Source organism: Cydia splendana, chromosome 10 (genome assembly GCF_910591565.1).
Source record: "Cydia splendana chromosome 10, ilCydSple1.2, whole genome shotgun sequence".
NCBI lineage: Eukaryota > Metazoa > Arthropoda > Insecta > Lepidoptera > Tortricidae > Cydia > Cydia splendana.
The window spans coordinates 22,120,197-22,139,766 of NC_085969.1; the positions used below are offsets into that span (position 1 = coordinate 22,120,197).

Consider the following 19,570-nt stretch of genomic DNA (forward strand, 5'->3'; position numbering starts at 1 on the left):
AAATACGTTATTCTCTTGAGAAGTCAAGCTATTGTAATATGGTGTCAAGTCTAGCAATTGTCCCATCTCACTAAATTTTCCCCCTAAGCCCCTAACCCCGACTACGGGGTGAGCTGGGATTTCCTAATACTATTTTGTGTTTATCGTTGAATCTATGAAATGAAACGACAGATTATCATTGAAAAACTAAAGTTCATACTACCGGAATACTTTTCAAGTATATAAATCAACGTGCCACATATAAAAATAAACTTTTATTCAGGTTTGAACTTCGGATTTGTCCCAACTCTCTCATTTTACGGTATTGTTATTGTTAATTATTTTGCCGTTGTTTGTCGTGTGTTTGAGTAAGCGCTGGTGGCCTAGCACTCCTAGCAGTAAGAGCGTGAGATTTTCGGAAATTTACCCGTCGCTTTTCGGTGAAGGAAAACATCGTGAGGAAAGCGGACTAATCCCAATAAGGCCTGGTTTACCCTCTGGGTTGGAAGGTCAGATGGCAGTCGCTTTCGTAATAACTAGTGACTACGCCAATTCTTGGGATTAGTTTCCAAGCGGACCCCAGGATCCCATCATGAGCTGTGGGAAAATGCCAGGACAACGCGAGGGAGATGATGATGTTAATTACTTATAAAAACTGCAAAACGTAATTCAAGACCAAAAAAAAGTAAGAAAATGTTGCCACTTTTTAATAGCGCGTTTTGTATTTGTAAAAATAAGTAAATAAAAGTACTTTTTTAAATCGTAGGAGTAAAATAACTATAATAAATAAATTATCTTAACGTGATTATTTATCAAAAGGAATTTACTATTTTACAAACAAATTATTGCAGTGGCAACATTGTCTTACTTTTTTGGTCTTGAATTACGTTTTGGTAAGTTTTGGTATAATAATAATTTATGATTATTTCGCTGTTGAATCAAAATCGTGGAAGGAGCTTTTAGTAGGCCAGCGTAAGCAATGTGCCAAAAAATTTTCAAAATCTTATGTAAAATGTAGATTGGCGTGTATTTCGATTTATAATTGAAATAGACGCCAATCGAGTGACGTAAATAGGTCTTTAATGAAATAATTATGAACAATAAGTAATAAAATAATCCCTAATCTGATTTTCATGAAAGTTTTCAGAAACCTTTTCCGTGTAACCTGGGTTCCTGTTTCCAGTTTAGGTAATATCTAAAATAGGCCCTTGAGGCGTTGTACCAAGGATGCTGGCGGAATTTCCTCGCTATATCGTAATGCTGATACGTTGTGCGACCAGCTCTTCCGTCACCAGTTAGGTCAACCAGATGCGTCGCGATTTCTGCAAACAACATGTGCGCACTGGGACCCCTTGGACCTAGAGTAGGGGTTTTAAAAAGCGTAGGTACCCAATTAAAAAATATCTTAAAGGATTTGATTAGCCACAAAGCAAGGAGGCGTGTTAAAATTAGATAAAAGATATCAATTATTATGACAATCTATAATCCGATATCTTTTCAATGCAAATTATACGCGTAGCCAAAGCTTATCTTGACATTATCAGTAACGAAGATTTGATAATGAACAAAATTTACTTTATTTAGTAGATATGCCAGTAGGTCGTAGCCCTGGAAATGGCGAGCGTGCAAAAGCTTGAAGATGGCGCCCCACAGAAACCAGGGACACCTGGGAAGGGGGTGGACCTAGACCAGATCCTCGAGGAGGATTTGGGGCAGATGGGCCGGTACCAGATCGTGACGTTGGTGCTCGCTGCGCTGCCCATCATGTTCTCTGCCTTCGCTTCGGGAGAGTACATCTTCACTACAGCTAGGATACCTACCAGGTAAACAGGGTTTTATTTAAATGGACTTGGAGATCTCGCTGCGTCCATGTGTTCTAAATCGTAATAAATATTTTTTCTAAGAAATAAGATTTCGTATACCAAACTGCAATTGGATATTTTTAATGTATGTGCTCCCAAGTCAACTATAATATTCATTTCGAAACGGTTTAGTCAATAATGAAATTGACCAATCACAGCTCGCCGCCGTCAAGAGGACGAAACAAAACCATAGCTCAAATTAATTATTTATTTTAGGTTGTATAGAGAAACAATTGCTTCATAAGTCAGAAACGCGCATGTGACACCCTTAATATAGAAACATCCATAGACTACGAAAACCACTTAGTGTTGCTTGATAGTCTCCATGGGCTAACACGGTACTCGACTAAAAAGCTCTCCATTATATCACGATTTTATAAAATACTATTTACTTCTTGTCTATAATTTCGTTATTGCCGTGAAATGTTGTACATCTACTATAGGTACTACATATAGTGGCTCTGTGAGCTGTAGACCTCGCGATAAGTTCAGGTAAATGCGACCTGCAGAGGAGAACATCCGGGGTGTGCTGTGCTGTTTCTACTCCCTCTTTGATGATGAATGTTTAAAGGTCAGTCCTTTTATGACCTACATTCACGAATCCTGGTCCTGGTAACTCAGCAATCTCGGCATGGCATTTGCAATTACAAGATGTGGATTGCCACAATTCTCATTTTCATAGAAATTTGATATCAATAATGACAAACTTCTATGAACATTTACGTTTATAATGACACTCCCTCACTTTGTTCTGTTCAAGTCGGTGTAAAGTTAGTTTAAACGGTATCTATATTTCCTTGATACACGGAGTATGGGTGACAGAAGAAGTCAGTATCAGAACAAGTTTATTAAGGTAAAGTTCCAGTCTACACTTATCTTCTGTTTATCGATTTCCTTGAATAGTCTTACCTTTTTTCCACAGATGCGTAATCCCAGAATGCGACGGGAGCACCCCAGAGTTCTCACCAATCTGGAAGCCGAACGCGATCCCGCGCACAGAGAGCGGCTTCGACAACTGCAACCGTTACAGCAACAGTTCGGAGAACCATGCTGGGAACACGTGCCCCGCTTGGCTCTTTGACAGGACTCGTACGGAGGCCTGCGAGGAGTATGTCTATGAGCACACCAATAGCGTTGTATACGATGTAAGTAACAGATAAGTGCAACCGTTACAGCAACAGTTCGGAGAACCATGCCGGCTACACTTGCCCCATTTGGCTCTTCGATCGAAATCACAAAAGAGCTGCAAGGAAGTCTTTGAATTCGTTGCATTCAGTCGGATTATAACGAAAATAGCATACGATTTGTTGTAAGGTCTATGAACCTCTTATGAGAACAGAATACAGAATATCGTCGTTTACGATGTGAGTAACAGAGCCCCTGGCTCTTTGATCTCATGTGCACCGAGGACTGCGAGGAGCTCGTCCAAGAGAACATAGCGTCGTCTTCTATGTGAGTAACAAAGATAGCTGCAATACACCGCATTTGCAACTTGATCACAGCTGCAAAAGAGCTTCGAGGATTTTTTCCATTTGATGTACAGTCACCACACGGGATGGTTATGCCATTTAGGGTTCTTGCTAAATTAGAAATTTTATAGCATAAGTATTGAACAACCAATTTAGCTGGGACCCTAAATGGCGCAACAATCGCGAAGCGTGATGGTACCTAAGTAAGTAACAATTAAAGGTCCATGTCCATACCACACTCCTACATTTAGCGGATCGACCATAATTTTATTAGAGCTTAAAGTAAACTTTTCGTTTTGGGCTGGTGGAGTGAAAAAGTTCACCTAATATTAGCTCGGCTGTATCTAAGTATTTATGGTAGGGGAGCCCACGATGCTAAATCGGGATTTACTCGAGCGTCATAGAGACATATTGGGTTGCAAAGCTTGATGATGATGATGATGATGATGAAAAAAAAAACTGTTGCATGGACATACTCGAGCGCGTCAGATATTGATATCATCCATGTCCTACGTATTTAAAAAAATGTACGTATGTTAATCTGATTGTTTCCATGATGGAAGAAAAAAAATTTATTATCGAGCGCGGCAGATTTTTTAAAGAGATGTTAAGTGAACCTAAATAAAGCTCTTATATAATAATCTGACGATTTGGATGAGACGCAAACTCGCGGCCATTATTAGAATGTGCAAAAAAATTCGCCATTTTGAAATACTCAAGCGCGTCAGATTAAGATATACAGGGTGTCCCTACCCATTGCACAAAGCCGAAATCTACATATGCATTAGGGTATTTAGAACCAGTATACAAAGTATCATAACAATCGGTGTAGCGGTTACGAAGAAATTAACAAATTACGATTTTTGTACTTTGGAGCAGCCTGTATGTCTTAGTAGCTCCTGAGGTAATAAATAGTATGAAACCTTCTTCGACCGTTTTGATTATCTTTTTTATTTATGACATTAATAAGATTCTGAATTTTGACAAATGTCATCATTGCCGCACATTTTCAAACAAATTGTCAAAAGCACTGCCAATGACTAATACAGTATGTTTCTTTTTGTTGTCGATTATTGGAAATAACTTTTGTTAGAAATATTATTTTTTTATCTTTTGTTCTAATTAAAAAAATATTACCGTTAGAGCATCTCTGAGAAGTAACCCTACGTGGGATTTCAGGGTTTGTCCAATGGCTAAGGTCACCCTGTATATGGTTCATCTTTATGCCCTAGACGTGCTGTCTCATAATCTGACGATTATCTGGAGGGATTCGCTTCATCTGACAATTCATTTATTTAATTTTTTTAAGTCATTAAACTTAATTCATTGAAAAGCTCAGGAAATAGCATGAAAATAAAAAAGTGTATGTTTTTTTTATGTAGAATACTTGTTTTTATAAGAACATAATTATTAAAAATTATTTTTTTTGAGTATTTTTTTTAATTATCATCTTCATCTGTGGAATCATCTTCCTCCTGTGGCTCGATTTCATCCTAGTTATCGTCCCATAGAAAATTTAAAATTCGCGCCTTTTTCTATTGACAAGATTTGCTTACTCGACTTCCTTAAAACTGCACACATACACGTTTATGGAATGGGGAGTCAAATATCAGAATGGAAATTGTATAACAAGTCCATTCATACCCAAATTTCAAATGCTTCTCGTAAAAAAAAATCGTACTTGGAACCTAAAATACTCTAGTGCAGAAACGTATCATTTTCTGCACCCCTTTTAGAACAACAATGACCCTCTGTCAGAGCATGAGAAATGAAAAATATTTATTATTTTCAAGTGGAGTAACATGCTGTCAGGTGATAAAATATAAAAATGGTACGCAAATCGCCGGATGAGTACGCGAGTACGCAAGACCATAAAATAGTACGCAATGCGTACTATGTATTGCGTACACATCTGGCAACTCCGGTCCAGAGTGGGGACGGAGTGAGAGAGTAATAGATAGAGAAAGAGTGAGAGAGGAATAGAAACGCGGAGAGGGGAATATAAGGCATCACGTCACGTAGCTGCACGCATTCAACTTTATCGATGAAGTTTTGTTACTTCGGCTTGTGGAAATCGTCAGATTATATATTTTTCGGCTTCCTTGAATTATTCCCTTCAAAATCAAAAAAATTAGCCACGCTCGAGAATGTCGAGATGACATTTTTTTTACAACTTTTTAGCCCTCCCCCTTCTTTACAACGTCGCTCTCAAATTGTCAGATTAGTGGAATATACACGTTTTAGCATGTAACTAACTCACCCTACCTTAATCTGATGCGCTCGAGAATTTCAGATTATCAATTTTTTTTTTACTAATCTGATCCTTTATCCTTGATGGGCGGCCATACATATGGGGCTCATATTTGGTGGAAGTACTTAACCGGGTACAAGGTATCCCCCTGTATAAATATTAATCTGCCGCGCTCGAGTAAATCCCCTCTTGGGCTCCCCTACTATTACGTACCTACCTATAATATTATTTCCTCAAATTGATAGTAAGTATCACTTTATTTATTACACGTTAAACGCATGTTATCAGGTTGATCGTTACGTATTTATATATAGTCTTTTACAAGTCTTTTATGATGATAATGGAATTCCAAAACAATAATCTCACTTGAATTTTATTACAATACTAGCGACCCGCCCCGGCCTCGCTCGGGTTACACAAAACCTTAACAAATTTAAGTGTAACCCGCATGAAAATCCGTTCAGTAGTTTTTGAGTTTATCGTGGACATAGGTACCTACATACAAACAGACAGACGCGGCGGGTGACTTTGTTTTATAAGGTGTAGTGAAAATTAACCTGCACTTCACCCGTGACTCTATCCGCATAAAAGTCGTTTCAAACTGTCAGACGAATTTTCACCCTCCTTAAATTGGGGTTGAATTTTAAAAAACCTTTTTTTTGTGAAGTTCTGCGAGTATATCATTTGACGAATATATTTCAAGGATTTTGGCAGTAAGTACTTTGTCCCTCAATAGCTAAAATGGACAAAAGTGTTTTTAATTGATAACATCAGGCAGAATTCTAAAGTTTCTTAAATAATGCAAGTATTTTTAATACTGGGCATAGCCATTATATACCGGGTGTGGCCTGTAACACGAGAAAAGAATTAAAACATTTATTTTTATTTATTTTATTGATTCATAAAATTTACACAGCATTACAGCGGACTAATACACTGTGAAATTTATAATAGACAGTATTTATACAAACAAGGTACATGATACAGTCTAGAAAGGACAAACAGAACAAAATGTCAGAAAGAAAAACTAATACAAGACAGATGATTCACGCTTATCCAACGCCTCACAGAACTTCATACATTCTTTACACAGATCCATCCAACTACTTGCAAATACATCACATTCCGGTGCTGATGCGAGGAGCGCATTGATATATTGTAGTGCGCGGACAAGTGGTGATTTGCCATGGGACATAGTGCGTGTTTTAGGCACATCTAACAGGTGATGACTTCGTGGTCGAAAATTAAATTGGGCCTTCTTAGCCATAGATGGAACGAACAGGCGTACGAGCTGTGCAACCAGTTCATTCATAGATTCATCAACATAGATTGTACTCCTCAAACAGTGACACTTTTGTTCAACAACTTTTAAAAATTATGAAGTATTTAGACTCCCTATTTTTCATACAAAATAAATATTATCTTCAATGGACGCCATCGCCACGCCATATCATTGTGATTGACGTTACTTGTCACGCCTTAAACATAACAAAATTCGCAATACATTGCGTCTTAGAATAAACTTTAAAGTATATTAAAAATAAACCCACAAGTTATTTTTAAAAGTCGCTGAACAAATGTTGGTCAGTATGAGGAGTACAGCCTACAGTTTAATTTTTTGCTCATGTTACAGGCCACACCCGGTATACTTGCCTACTTACTTATTTAGTTAGGTATGTAAATAGTCAGCCTGCCAACAGTGCGGACCCTACACACAGAAAAAATGAACTGGTTTTGCTATGAAAACTTCGCTTTGATCTTTCTTCAAAAAACGAACTATTCCTACCTTTATCTCATCTGTTCCAGTTCGACATGGCCTGCGATGAATGGCGTCGCTCCCAGATCGGCTCCATCCGTACCATCGGAACCCTCCTCGTACTGCCAATAACAGGGTACATCTCTGACCGATGGGGCCGCCGCGTGGCGCTAACTATCAACGCCTTCAACACGGGCTGGATAGGACTTGTGCGGTCGTTTGTGAACAGTTACGAGTGGTTTCTGACGCTTGAGGTGCTGGAGTCCACGGTTGGCGCGGGATGTTACTCGTCTTGCTATATTTTGGGTAAGTCTTCTTAAACATAGTCTACGTGGTGTTTCCTCAAAAGTGACTCTATCCACCCTTCTACTCATGTCAAAAAGTAGTGATCTCCCATGGATAGGATAAGAGGGATAGTTAAGATCAGTTTTATTATGTATGTTGCATCTCCCTGAAAATTTTAGCTCTAACATCAGCTTCATCGACCGGAGTGGTTTATCGCGCGCGTCACCATTTAAAACTATTTGTTGTCTCTGTTGCTAAAACGTGATTAGATTCAGCTATAGCTAGAGGTACATTATATTTATTTATTTATTTTATTTATTTATTTAACATTTTAAATTAGGAAACAAGGCCCATATTACAAATACCTTACAGACTAACATATATATATATGCATTATATGTTGCTGCAGAACAAGACTTTGTGCTACAGTACAACACACCTGTACTTTTGTTCTTTGGATTGTATTAAAATTAACAACAGCATGTACCTATGCTGCATTTCAGTGACGGAACTAGTCGGGCCTAAATACAGAGTGGTCGCCGGCGCCACCATCTCCACTCTCTTCGCGCTCGGCCAAGTGGCGCTCGGCTTCATCGCCTGGGGCGTGCAGCCCTGGCGCACCCTCACGCAGGTCCTCTACGCACCCCAGCTCCTCGTCGTCTGCTATTTCTGGATCCTTTCCGAATCCGTCCGCTGGCTCATGAGCAAAGGACGCTATGAGGAATCTGAGCAAATCCTTAAGAAAGTTGCCAAAATGAACGCAAAAGAGCTATCGCAGAAGTCTTTAGAAGCACTTAGAGCTTCCGCTGAAGCTGAGAAGAATAAAATAAAGCCTAAAGAGCGATGGCTGCCGATTTTAGTCATCAAATCAAAGACGATCCTCTCAAGATGTCTGGTATCTCCTATCTGGTGGATTACGAATACGCTGGTGTACTACGGGATGAACATTAACGCCGTGAACCTAGTTGGTAACAGTTACTTGAACTATGTGGCGGTGGCCGCGGTGGAGATCCCGGGGTACTGGACGGCGATCCTGCTGCTGGACCGGATCGGTCGCAAGCCGGTACTCATCTGCGGGTACTGGTTGTGCGCGGCTTGCCAGTTCATATTTGCTTTCATGCCTGACGGTAAGTAAAAAATGTTTGTTAAAAAATGTTTCGAATTTCTTTTAGTATACTAAACTGGGTTCTCCATAAAATCTACAAACAGTTTAGCTTTCCATCAGAGAAGGGTCCTTATGCTTCATGTGCAATAGGGAGAGGGACCTTTCTATCACAATTTCTGTTGGAATATCCGATAAAAAGGACCTTATTGCACTTGAAGCATATGGACCCTAGAAAGATAGCCACAAATGCAAGTAGGTACCATACTATAAAGCAGTTATCTATTTACGGTTAGTTGAACTTACATAATAGTTATTTGTTTTTTGCAAGGAGGCAAAGTGGTTGTTTAACCGCTCTTGCTAATATTGATACCCGAGCAAGCGAAAGATTCCAAAATTAAACCACGAGCGTAGCGAGTGGTTCGAATAACGGAATCTTGAGCGTTGCGAGGGTTTCAAAGCACGAGGATTAAACAAAATTTGCCCACAAGTGAAACACAACATCTTTCACCACATCAACCCGAAGCAATTTATTTATTTATTTAAGCCATTTAATTATTTCCCATCACATGTTATTATTTACCCGAAGCAAATATAAATTATAAAATATCAAATACAATCAAACCAAATTAAATCCAAATGAATTTTATTCAATATTTGTCATCGAAAATCATCATTTAAAAGTCAATTCTACCAGCAAACATAAGAAAACAACTCAAAATTTGCATTTGATTACTTTGCCTCACATGTGAATAAAATGCAAATTTGCTATTAGTTTTTGAAGTGCAAAGTAAGGCTTTCCGAGCTGGTGTGGTGAAATAATAGTTATTTTTTCCACCACATTACCACATTTTTTCCTGCGAAGTCAGAAAAGCGGTAACTTATTAGACGTACCTATTACCTACTCTACTTGTTCACTTGTACAGTCAAACCGTGTAAACTGTTTTGTGGGACATTGTATTTGTATAAGCTGTATACTTTTATGTTAATAAATAAATAATAATAAAATAATATCTTGTTCATATAATTATACATGTCCGCTGGTCCCCAGGTCACGACAGCCTCTCCATGTCCGTGTACCTGATCGGCAAGTACTGCATCGCCATCGTGATGACGTCGGTGTACGTGTACACGGCCGAGCTGTACCCCACCAAGTACCGGCACACCCTGTTCGCGTTCTCCTCCATGATCGGACGACTGGGCTCCATCACCGCGCCGCTTACCCCATCATTGGTCATTTTACATTTTACTGTGTAACTTTCATAGACATCCTCATGAAATGTAATTTCATAAGAACCCTGACCCTTACCTTCTGCTAGATGGCCTAGCCAAGAGTCACACTATTTTTAGAAAAAAGGTCGTATCTCGTTACTTCTGTGTTGCTTTACATTGCGGGCCGAATTATTTGGTATGGGTATTTTTTTCATTAAGTACCTAAGTAAAATTATTTATAAGCAAAATATATCTGAATATACTTCTTAGGTATCATGCTAACCACCGTTTAAACATTCGCCCGTATAGGATTTACACACTGTAGGTATAAAATAAATGAAAAAGATCACGTGACTTTTGTCGCATCTGTCACTCCTCACTCACTTTTCGATTGGTGTTTGTCGAGATTTGACCAATACCTTCGAGCAACACCGGCTTCCGAAGACCAATACAGTTATATTAGCTACACAGTAGGAGCTTTGGTAGGTTAAGAATATCATCCATCATTGTTAACTTTAGGATTTTAGTGTCTCACAGTAACACCACACACTAACATGTAAAACAGTTCCGCTTAAATAGCTTGAAACGCTTTAGCTGGTTTTAGACCGCAGTCCCATTAATAGGCCTTTGATTTGTTATAATCAGTGGCGGATTAGGCAAAAGTAGCAAATGCCACGGGCCGCGTTTGGAGGCCCCGCGCGTTTGGGGGCCCCGCGCTCCTACGCATTGTGGCCGTAAAAACCTAAGTTTTACTTCGTTCAGCGTCCGACAAAATTAAAACAATCCATGGGCCCCATGATAGAACTTGCTATAGGTACGCGCTGGCTTAATGCGGTACTGGTTATAATCTTATAATCATTTAATTATACACTTGTTTATAAATAACAAATCCAATTCGTCGCGCAGGCTACGGAGGTTTGGGCGCCCTTCCCCTCAGTGTTGTTCGGCAGCGCGGCGCTACTCTCCGGGGGACTCATCTTCACCACGCCGGAGACGCTCGCCACCAAGCTGCCTGACACCATCGAGGAGGCTGAACAGCTCAACAATAACAGGAATACCAATCAATAACTGTACGACATAATAATAATTGGAAAACTAATAGCAATTTACCTAATACTCCAGTATACTTAGAATTAGAATGTAATTTATTAATAAAAATTACAAACAAAAAAAAAACTACAATTAAAAACTAAACTTAAAAAAATATATAAGTAAATAGAAAATCTGCCCCAAATCGCCGTCTATTGGCAGCGTGCCCAGAAGGCTGGCAGCATTGCCACGTTGTATGGCAATGGCTAGATATGACCCAGTCCTCTGGCCCCTATTTCACCACGGTGACAGCTGTGATAATTATAAAATGTCACTGTTGCTGACGTCACAGTCATCCATGGGCTACGGTTACCGCTTACCATCGGGCGGGCCGTATTCCTGTTTGCCACCATCATTGTATTATTTAAAAAAACCTTTATTATATAGGCAAAAAACAAATATTTCTCTTGCGAAGTTTATGATGATGATGATGATGACAATTGTCACAAGATTTAAAAGAGCTTTCGGTAATTCTTGACAAGAAATGAGTTCTGTGTCGGAATTTCGTCACAATTGTCGTGTTTCTTGTGACAATTGTCATTAGCTTCGCTAAATAAGTAGGTATGTACTTATTTATTGGCGATATACCTAATGGAGTTTTTTTAAATTAATATGTTGGTGGCAAACAAGCACACCGCCCGTCCGATGGTAGGCTGTTACCGTAGTTTATGAAGGCCTGTGACGTCAGTAACAGTGGTGAAATGGGGGCCTGGTCAAGCGACCATTCCACTAACCAGCGGCTACATTTATTGAGAACCCTGTGGTCGCTTTGCCCCATAGTCTCAATCCAAACGGCTCAAATATGCAACCACTATTTATGGTTGCATACACAGATATATAGCTGGTCAAGCAGATCTTGTCAGTAAAAAAATGGCGCGAAATTCATATTTTCTATGGGATGATATCCCTTCGCGCCTACATTTTTCAAATTTGCCGCCTTTTTCTACTGACAAGATCTGCTTGACCAGATATAATTGCATACTTGCGCCGCTTGAGGAGCTCGACCGAATTGGCAGCCGAGCCAGCCTTCACTGCTGTGCCATACTCCAGTATGTTTTCAAGCAGGCAGGCATGGTTGACCATGCTACCAGAGATACATACCTACAGGGTCACACACCTAACACATGATAAGCATCCACGCAACACGTGACCAAAGTTTGATCACTTGTTTTTCTGCTTTTTAGGGTTCCGTACTCAAAGGGTAAAACGGGACCCTATTACTAAGACTCCGCTGTCCGTCCGTCTGTCTGTCACCAGGCTGTATCTCACGAACCGTGATAGCTAGACAGTTGAAATTTTCACAGATGATGTATTTCTATTGCCGCTATAACAACAAATACTAAAAACAGTATAAAATAAAGATTTAAGTGGGGCTCCCATACAACAAACGTGATTTTGACCGAAGTTAAGCAACGTCGGGCGGGGTCAGTACTTGGATGGGTGACCGTTTTTATAGATAATGGTACGGAACCCTTCGTTTGCGAGTCCGACTCGCACTTGGCCGGTTTTTTCCATTTACATTTAGCAAACATGAGATCATCTATTTCGTCGATTGCTATGCAGAATATAAAACAAATGGTAAATATGTATAATAAAATGCAAATAAATTACTGTTAATATACACAATTGTTATATTGCGAATAGGCACACCTGTACACGTTTTACCCGTTGACGCAGAATAAGTAATATGTAGGACCATTGTTACATGTCCCCGGATATTTACATTTAAAAAACCGGCCAAGTGCGAGTCAGACTCGCGTTCCAACATTACCCAATTTTTATTAACAATGTATTTTTTTTATGTGAAACGCGAATGAATTTCCTTTAAAAAACCCGTAGGGGTCGGATCAAAAACTAAGTGTAACCGGGGATGGTCATAAGGGGTCCTGTGATTCACACAAAATAAGTAGAGAAGGGATCACTCACTGAAGATTGTCGTGTCGGTCGCGTGCGTTGCATCTCGATAGGCAAACGGAGTCGGACTGCCAGCATGGCGCACGCGAGGTGATTGAGTGATTGGTTGAGTGAATGTGATGAATGGTGAGTGTATGAAGATTAGGGGGTTCACAGACGTGTGTATGAGGGTGTGTCTACACGTCTGTGTGGGAACTAAGGGCTGTACTACATAAGTAATTAGTCCGACTCACGCATGACTGCATATGAATGGTAATTTTTGGCTATTTTCTTAAATAACTTCTTAACTATTTATTTTAAAATACGAAATAAATATATTTGAGATTCTCAAAATGAGCTCTTTCATTTGATATGTAACACGATATAGTTTAAGAAACATATTTTTTTAATTTTCTCATTTACCCCCATAAGTGGCCTCTATGTTTAAAATTCATTTGTTTACGTAAGATTTCCGTCTTTGGGTCACGAATTTATATATGTGAACTTAATTGGTCCAGTACTTTTGGAGAAAATGGGCTGTGACAAACGGACAGACAAACAGACAGACAGACAGACAGACAGACGCACGAGTGATCTTATAAGGGTTCCATTTTTTCCTTTTGAGGATACGGAACCCTAAAAAACCTTACTTTTAATCATGTATTGTATGCATGTATCACACGTGATCACTGACACCACACCACATGTGTATATTGTGTATGACATGTGTAAATGCCGTGTACACATATTGGGCCAATGTAGACCAAACTAAGGGACGCAGCGATGCGGTGAAACTAATAATACTAAAACTAAATATTTTAGAAATTAATTTCTTGGGGTTAGATATGAGGATATTGGGTATTACTTGAGGTATATTTTACAAAAAATAATTCAACGGTTTCGTATCTGGAGGAGCCCAAACTTGGTATGTTGTGAAAATATTTTTATTTTAATTGAATGGTGATTGAATGCAAGTGACGGAAATATAATAATGTGTTTTAGAACCGGCTCAAAATGCCCTTTCATTTAATACCACACACGATAGGTTTCTAAACAATTTTTTTTTCATACAATAAAAGATGACGTCATAACTCCTTTCCGTTTGTTTTTTTTTTTGGTGTTACGGGTCAAATTGATTCAAATGGCCTAAAGATTAATCGTGCCGATTTTCATACCTTAACACCATTTGCAGCTGATTTTGGTCAACCGCTAGTACTGTAACAATTATGAATCGAATACGATCATTTATATTATTTTGCTTTCATAAGTAATATATATATATACAGGGTGAAATTTAAATCACTGGCCATATTCATTCCAGGCACCAGGTTACACTTAAGGAATCTATTTAGCGAAAAAAAAAGAGTACATTTTTTTTTAATTTTCATTTTTCAATTTTTAAATACTTTCTACGAGTCGTGGTCACCCTATTACCACAAATGTAAACAAACCTAATAGTAGGTTTTAGCAAAACCCTTACCTGACCTTCACTAAACCTTATAATCGTTGCAATAGGGTCCACCCAGTTAGTGTTGGCGATGGTAGGCAGGTTTATCAATTTCGAGGGTAGTCTAAACCATTCCGCGCTAGCGGTAAACATAACGGTTAGCATAAATGATTAGTCACTCGTCACTCGCCAACCTTTAAAATAATAATCGCGCGCGTACTAAGGTTTAAAAAAATGTTTTCGAACCGGGAATATTAGGAAATGGTACGGTGTTATTTATTAAGTGGTGAGTGTTTACGTGGTGCACAAAGATTATACGAAATGGAATCCGTTCCACGCCTTCGCAGACAAGGATTGAATCCAAGAGTACCATCTCGTGGGACTTTCGTTAATTGCGTCGACTTTTAATCAAATGTAAGTACATAAGATGATTCAATTTTTTAAATACGCCTGAATGCAAAGATTCCTGACCTAGTTTTTACTCATTGTTTTTAAGCCACGGGAGTTTTGTTAATAATCATTAGTCAGAAATAATATTTTAGATTAAAAATGGGTTGCCTTTGCATTTTGACGGCTCTAAGCCCGTTAAAGTATGAAGGAAAAATTAGCAACTTATGTAGGTAAGCGTCTTATCTCGCTGCAATAGGGTTCATAATTGGTGACGCGATTGCAAACAGCGGGAGGGGCGGGGTGTCAATGACCTTAACTGATAAGAGAGAAGCGGGTGTAGTGGGTAGTTGTCGGTTCACCATAACGTACGAGGTTTTTAGGACAACTTGATGATGAGTTATTTCGAAAAAAATGTACTGAGCGGTATTAAAAGAAAAAACACGTGTTTAATATTTTTTCGAGTTCTTTCGGGTGTTTCAATTTGGCCAGTGAATTAAATTTCACCCTGTATATATATTTTTTTTTTTTTTTTTTTTTTATAATAATATTTTAGTAATATAATAGGTACTGATTTTTAAAACGCGTTTTTCGTCTAAAAGGCATGTTAAGATCTTTACCTTCTTTCTAATGCTATAAAAACGAACTATAACACTTGGAAAATATTATTTATGTTAAGGTAAACGTACTGTTGCTCGACGCGGTCCGAGTACATGTCATCTTGAAACTTAAGTCATTATCAATAGAGGTGACAGCAAGGTGTCTACTATTGGGCATTAGCATGTCGAGCACTTGTACGTTTACCTTACTTACTAACACAATGATCCTCGATGGTCTTAAATAATTAATTTATAATTTTAATATTCTCTTTATTTATTCTTCTTCTTAAGTTAGGCATTTTATAAGGCACGTATTTAACCGGTCAACTAATTAATCGAATTTGGGTAGTTTAAAATAATAGAAATGGGTACTAAAATTATTAGTTTGGCAACTAAAATGGAGCCTTAAAATATATCAATATGAGTTGTATTTTAATGCCGTTACAGCTTTTGTTTATTTTTACGCAGGTACCAAATATTTATTTGGCAACTGAATAATTATATATTGGAGACTATTTATGAAGCACATTTTAAAAAGAAAACGGCTATCTATTATTTTAAAAATGAAGTTCTTTTAAAATATTACGTTTGGTCACTACACGGTCAACCTAACACGCTCCTCCTCGCTTCGTTCGTCGTCGCACCTATCTTTTGACTCTGGCAGAACACAGTGGTAACTATTGAAATTAGTAATTAAAAATTTAAAGACCTAATGGTATAATGGCCATTAGGTGTTTCATGATTAGGAATTTCGACTATAAGTATAGTAAGTATAGTAGGGTATTATACGATTTAGACGTAAATAAATTTGTGGTATTTTGTGGATTAGGAAATTTGTCAATTTAAAGTACTAGGTATGCATATGTTTAAATTTAAATTATTTAAAAATGGAGTATTTAAAGCTTATGTATATAGGTAGGTATCTTAGGTATTCTGTTTATGTACAAAAAAAATAAACAACCAAATTTTATGATCGCTTTACAATATTAGTTGCCAACTTATTATTTTAGACGCCAACTTATCAATTCAAGTTCCCTATAATTTTATTGGGTGGCTTGATTTTGCTGCCAGTTTTTTAATAATATGATGCTTAAATTTGAGGCTAATATAAATTTATTGCTGCTAAAAAATTAATGCGCAGCTAAATTATATTATTATATGCCCAGTGAAAGTTCCTGTTTAATATTTTAGTTGCCCGGTTAATAATAAGCCATTTTATAATAGGTATGAATATAAAAGTAAAATATAAAAACACTCATAACCCAATAAAAATACATGTAAACACGTCATTAGAAAAAACCTAACCTAGGGTGCCGCCGGCAGCGGGGCAGGGCCCAAGCTGCCGGTGGTCAGGGCCGCAGAGTGAGGAACCGACGTACTACACGCGCCGTGTCCAAAATTACCTCCTGCATCTGACCCTTGATCCAACCACCTAGCGAGAGTCTCTCAAGATGTTGGTTGAGACTCTTCGCTATTAGACCGTTCACTGAAACGACTTAATTTATTATGATTATTAAATTAAGTGTGGCAATTTCATCATTAATACCAAATTTCTATGAAACGATGAGAAGTATGAAACTTTGAAGTGTGTGTGTTTTATTTTGTAAAATATAATTAAGTTTGAGCCAAAATAACAAAACACGTGTCCATTATTTTTTCATGTTCTCCAACATATATTCAAACCAGTAATTAACTAGCAATGTGCTTGAACAAAACTCTCTACAGAAGTTAAAGTCAGGCCGTAAAAAGTCTGCAGCGATTTTGATAGCCCACGCAGTGCAAGTGTAATTTTAAACGTCAAACTTCTATGAAATTATGACGTATACATAACACTTACACTGCGTGGGCTATCAAATCTGCTGCAGACTTTGTTTGGTGCGACAATAGAGGGTTTTGTCACTTTTCAGTACTTTGGAGGCCAATTCTTCCCAGGATTGGCAGGAGGGCAATTTTTGACAGGAGGATATTTTAAACTACTCTATAATATATATAATATTTTTTAAGAAACAAAAACCGACTTCTATGGGGCCCGGTGAAAGATTGTGGTAGATGGTGCACTATGTAGAAAAGGAGGTAATACCACCCACTTTTCTAGTAGCATTTCGTTTCTGTAAGGGTCGTAGTTCTAGCCTAACCTAACCCACTTCTCTGATAGCAGTTCGGTTCTGTGAGGATCGCAGTTCGAACCTAATAAAACCCACTTTTCTAGTAGCATTTCGTTTCTGTAAGGCTCGCAGTTCTAACCTAACCTAACCCACTTTTGTTCGGTTCCGTGAGGATCGCAGTTCAAACCTAACCTAACCCACTTAACGGCGCATGCGATGCGATGTACGGGGATTTGAGCGGGAGGGATTTGGCATCATCAGACTTTATACCTACATTTTATGGTAGGTACCTAATCATAGTGGTTTATTTAGTTTAGGTATCATAGTGGTTTTCCGGGTCAAGGTCCCGGTCTAAGTCCGAGTCCGGGTCCGAGTCCGGGTCCGAGTCCGAGTCCAGGTCCGGGTCCGAACCGGATCCGGGTACGAGTCCGGGTCTCGGTCCGAGTCCGGGTCCCAGTCCAAGTCAAAATCGAAATTCGAAATCACCAAACGTGTAGGTACTATGCGTCGTTGAAGAGTTCTGTACTGATCATCATCAGCAGTTCCATTTCATCAATTGCGACAGTTTAAAGGAGTTCCCTCGATTCCTCATGGATCCCATCTTCAGAACTTGAGCTTGACATAAATATGGCTTAAAAACCTAACTTGCTTAACAAACATAACGAAGAGGAAAAATCGCCAAACGCGAGCTATGCGTCGTTAAAGAGTTTCGTTCTGGTCATCATCAGCAGTTCCACTTCCTCAAATGTCACTTTTTTGAATGTATATACTTGATTTGTTGATAAAAACACAACAATCACTATGTGTATGCCTTTAAGATTTGAGGAGTTCCCTCGATTCCTTATGGATCCCATCATCAGAACTCGAGCTTGACAGAAATGTGGCTAACTAAACTTGCTTAACAAACATAACGAAGAGGAAAAATCGCCAAACGTGAACTATGCGTCGTTGAAGAGTTCTGTTCTGAACATCATCGGCAGTTCCACTTCCTGAAATGCGACAGTTTTTTAATGAAAATGCTTGATTTACTGATGAAAATACAAAAATCTCTCTCAACAGTCACTATGTGTATGCCTTTAAGATTTGGGAGCTCCCTCAATTCCTCGTGGATCCCATCACCAAAACTCGAGCTTGACAAAAATGTGGCTTAAAAACTTAACTTGCTTAACAAACATAACGAAGAGGACAAATCGCCAAACGTGAACTATGCATCGTTGAAGAGTTCCGTTCTGATCATCATCAGCAGTTCCACTTCATCAAATGTCACGTTTTTGAATGTATATGCTTGGTTTGTTGATAAAAACACAAAAATCACTATATGTATGCCTTTAACATTTGAGGAGTTCCCTCGATTCCTCTTGGATCTCATCATCAGAACTGAACATCAGAATTTGACAAAAACGGGACCAATCTGTATGCATATACATACAATCAAAAAAAGAACTTTCAAAATCGGTCCAGTAATGACGGAGATATGGAGTAACAAACATAAAAAAAAAATAAAAAAATAATAATAAAAAATAAAATAAAAAAAACATACAACCGAATTGATAACCTCCTCCTTTGTGATTTGGAAGTCGGTTAAAAATAAATCGGAGCCGGACAGTTGAGTACCTACCCTTAGAACAGAAAAGTGCCACTTTGATCTCTCTTAGCAGGGAACAACCCTTTTCCGATAGGTTATGTGAAAATAAAATTGTATGATATTCGTTCAATAGTTCTTTTACTAAAGAAGATCAACGCACGCAACGTACTTTTTGAATTGACGACTAATTAATGTAAATTATAGCATGAAATCAGAAAGGCAAACATCGTTTAACCCTTAATCAAATAACGGGAAATTATTTCCCACTTCATTCTAATTTACGAAATATTTTTTGTCTTTTTTATGGAAGCACTCAGAGATGGGCGCCGTTCAATTTTAATACAAACATTTTGCATAATTACATTTAACTACATTTAAAACTCATAATAAACATAATGTATAGAAACAAAATCCATAATATTATTCATTATAATAATTAAATTACAGAATGTTCTATAATCATAAAAACGTTCTTTATAAAGATGATTAGGAATAATTTTACTTGTTATAACATACAGTTAGTATTATGATTAAAATGTAGAACTATGT

At 38.1% G+C, this 19,570-nt stretch overlaps 1 protein-coding gene across 1 annotated transcript; it reads left to right on the forward strand.

The window, feature by feature from the left end:
• Nucleotides 1-1,632: 1,632 nt before the first annotated feature.
• On the forward strand, nt 1,633-11,035 carry LOC134794449 (organic cation transporter protein-like). The gene is made up of 6 exons (XM_063766264.1): nt 1,633-1,802; nt 2,764-2,986; nt 7,368-7,623; nt 8,106-8,729; nt 9,756-9,937; nt 10,823-11,035. Exons 1-6 carry the CDS (start codon nt 1,696-1,698, stop codon nt 10,982-10,984), a joined length of 1,554 nt encoding a protein of 517 aa, XP_063622334.1. The 5' UTR covers nt 1,633-1,695; the 3' UTR covers nt 10,985-11,035.
• Nucleotides 11,036-19,570: the final 8,535 nt, after the last annotated feature.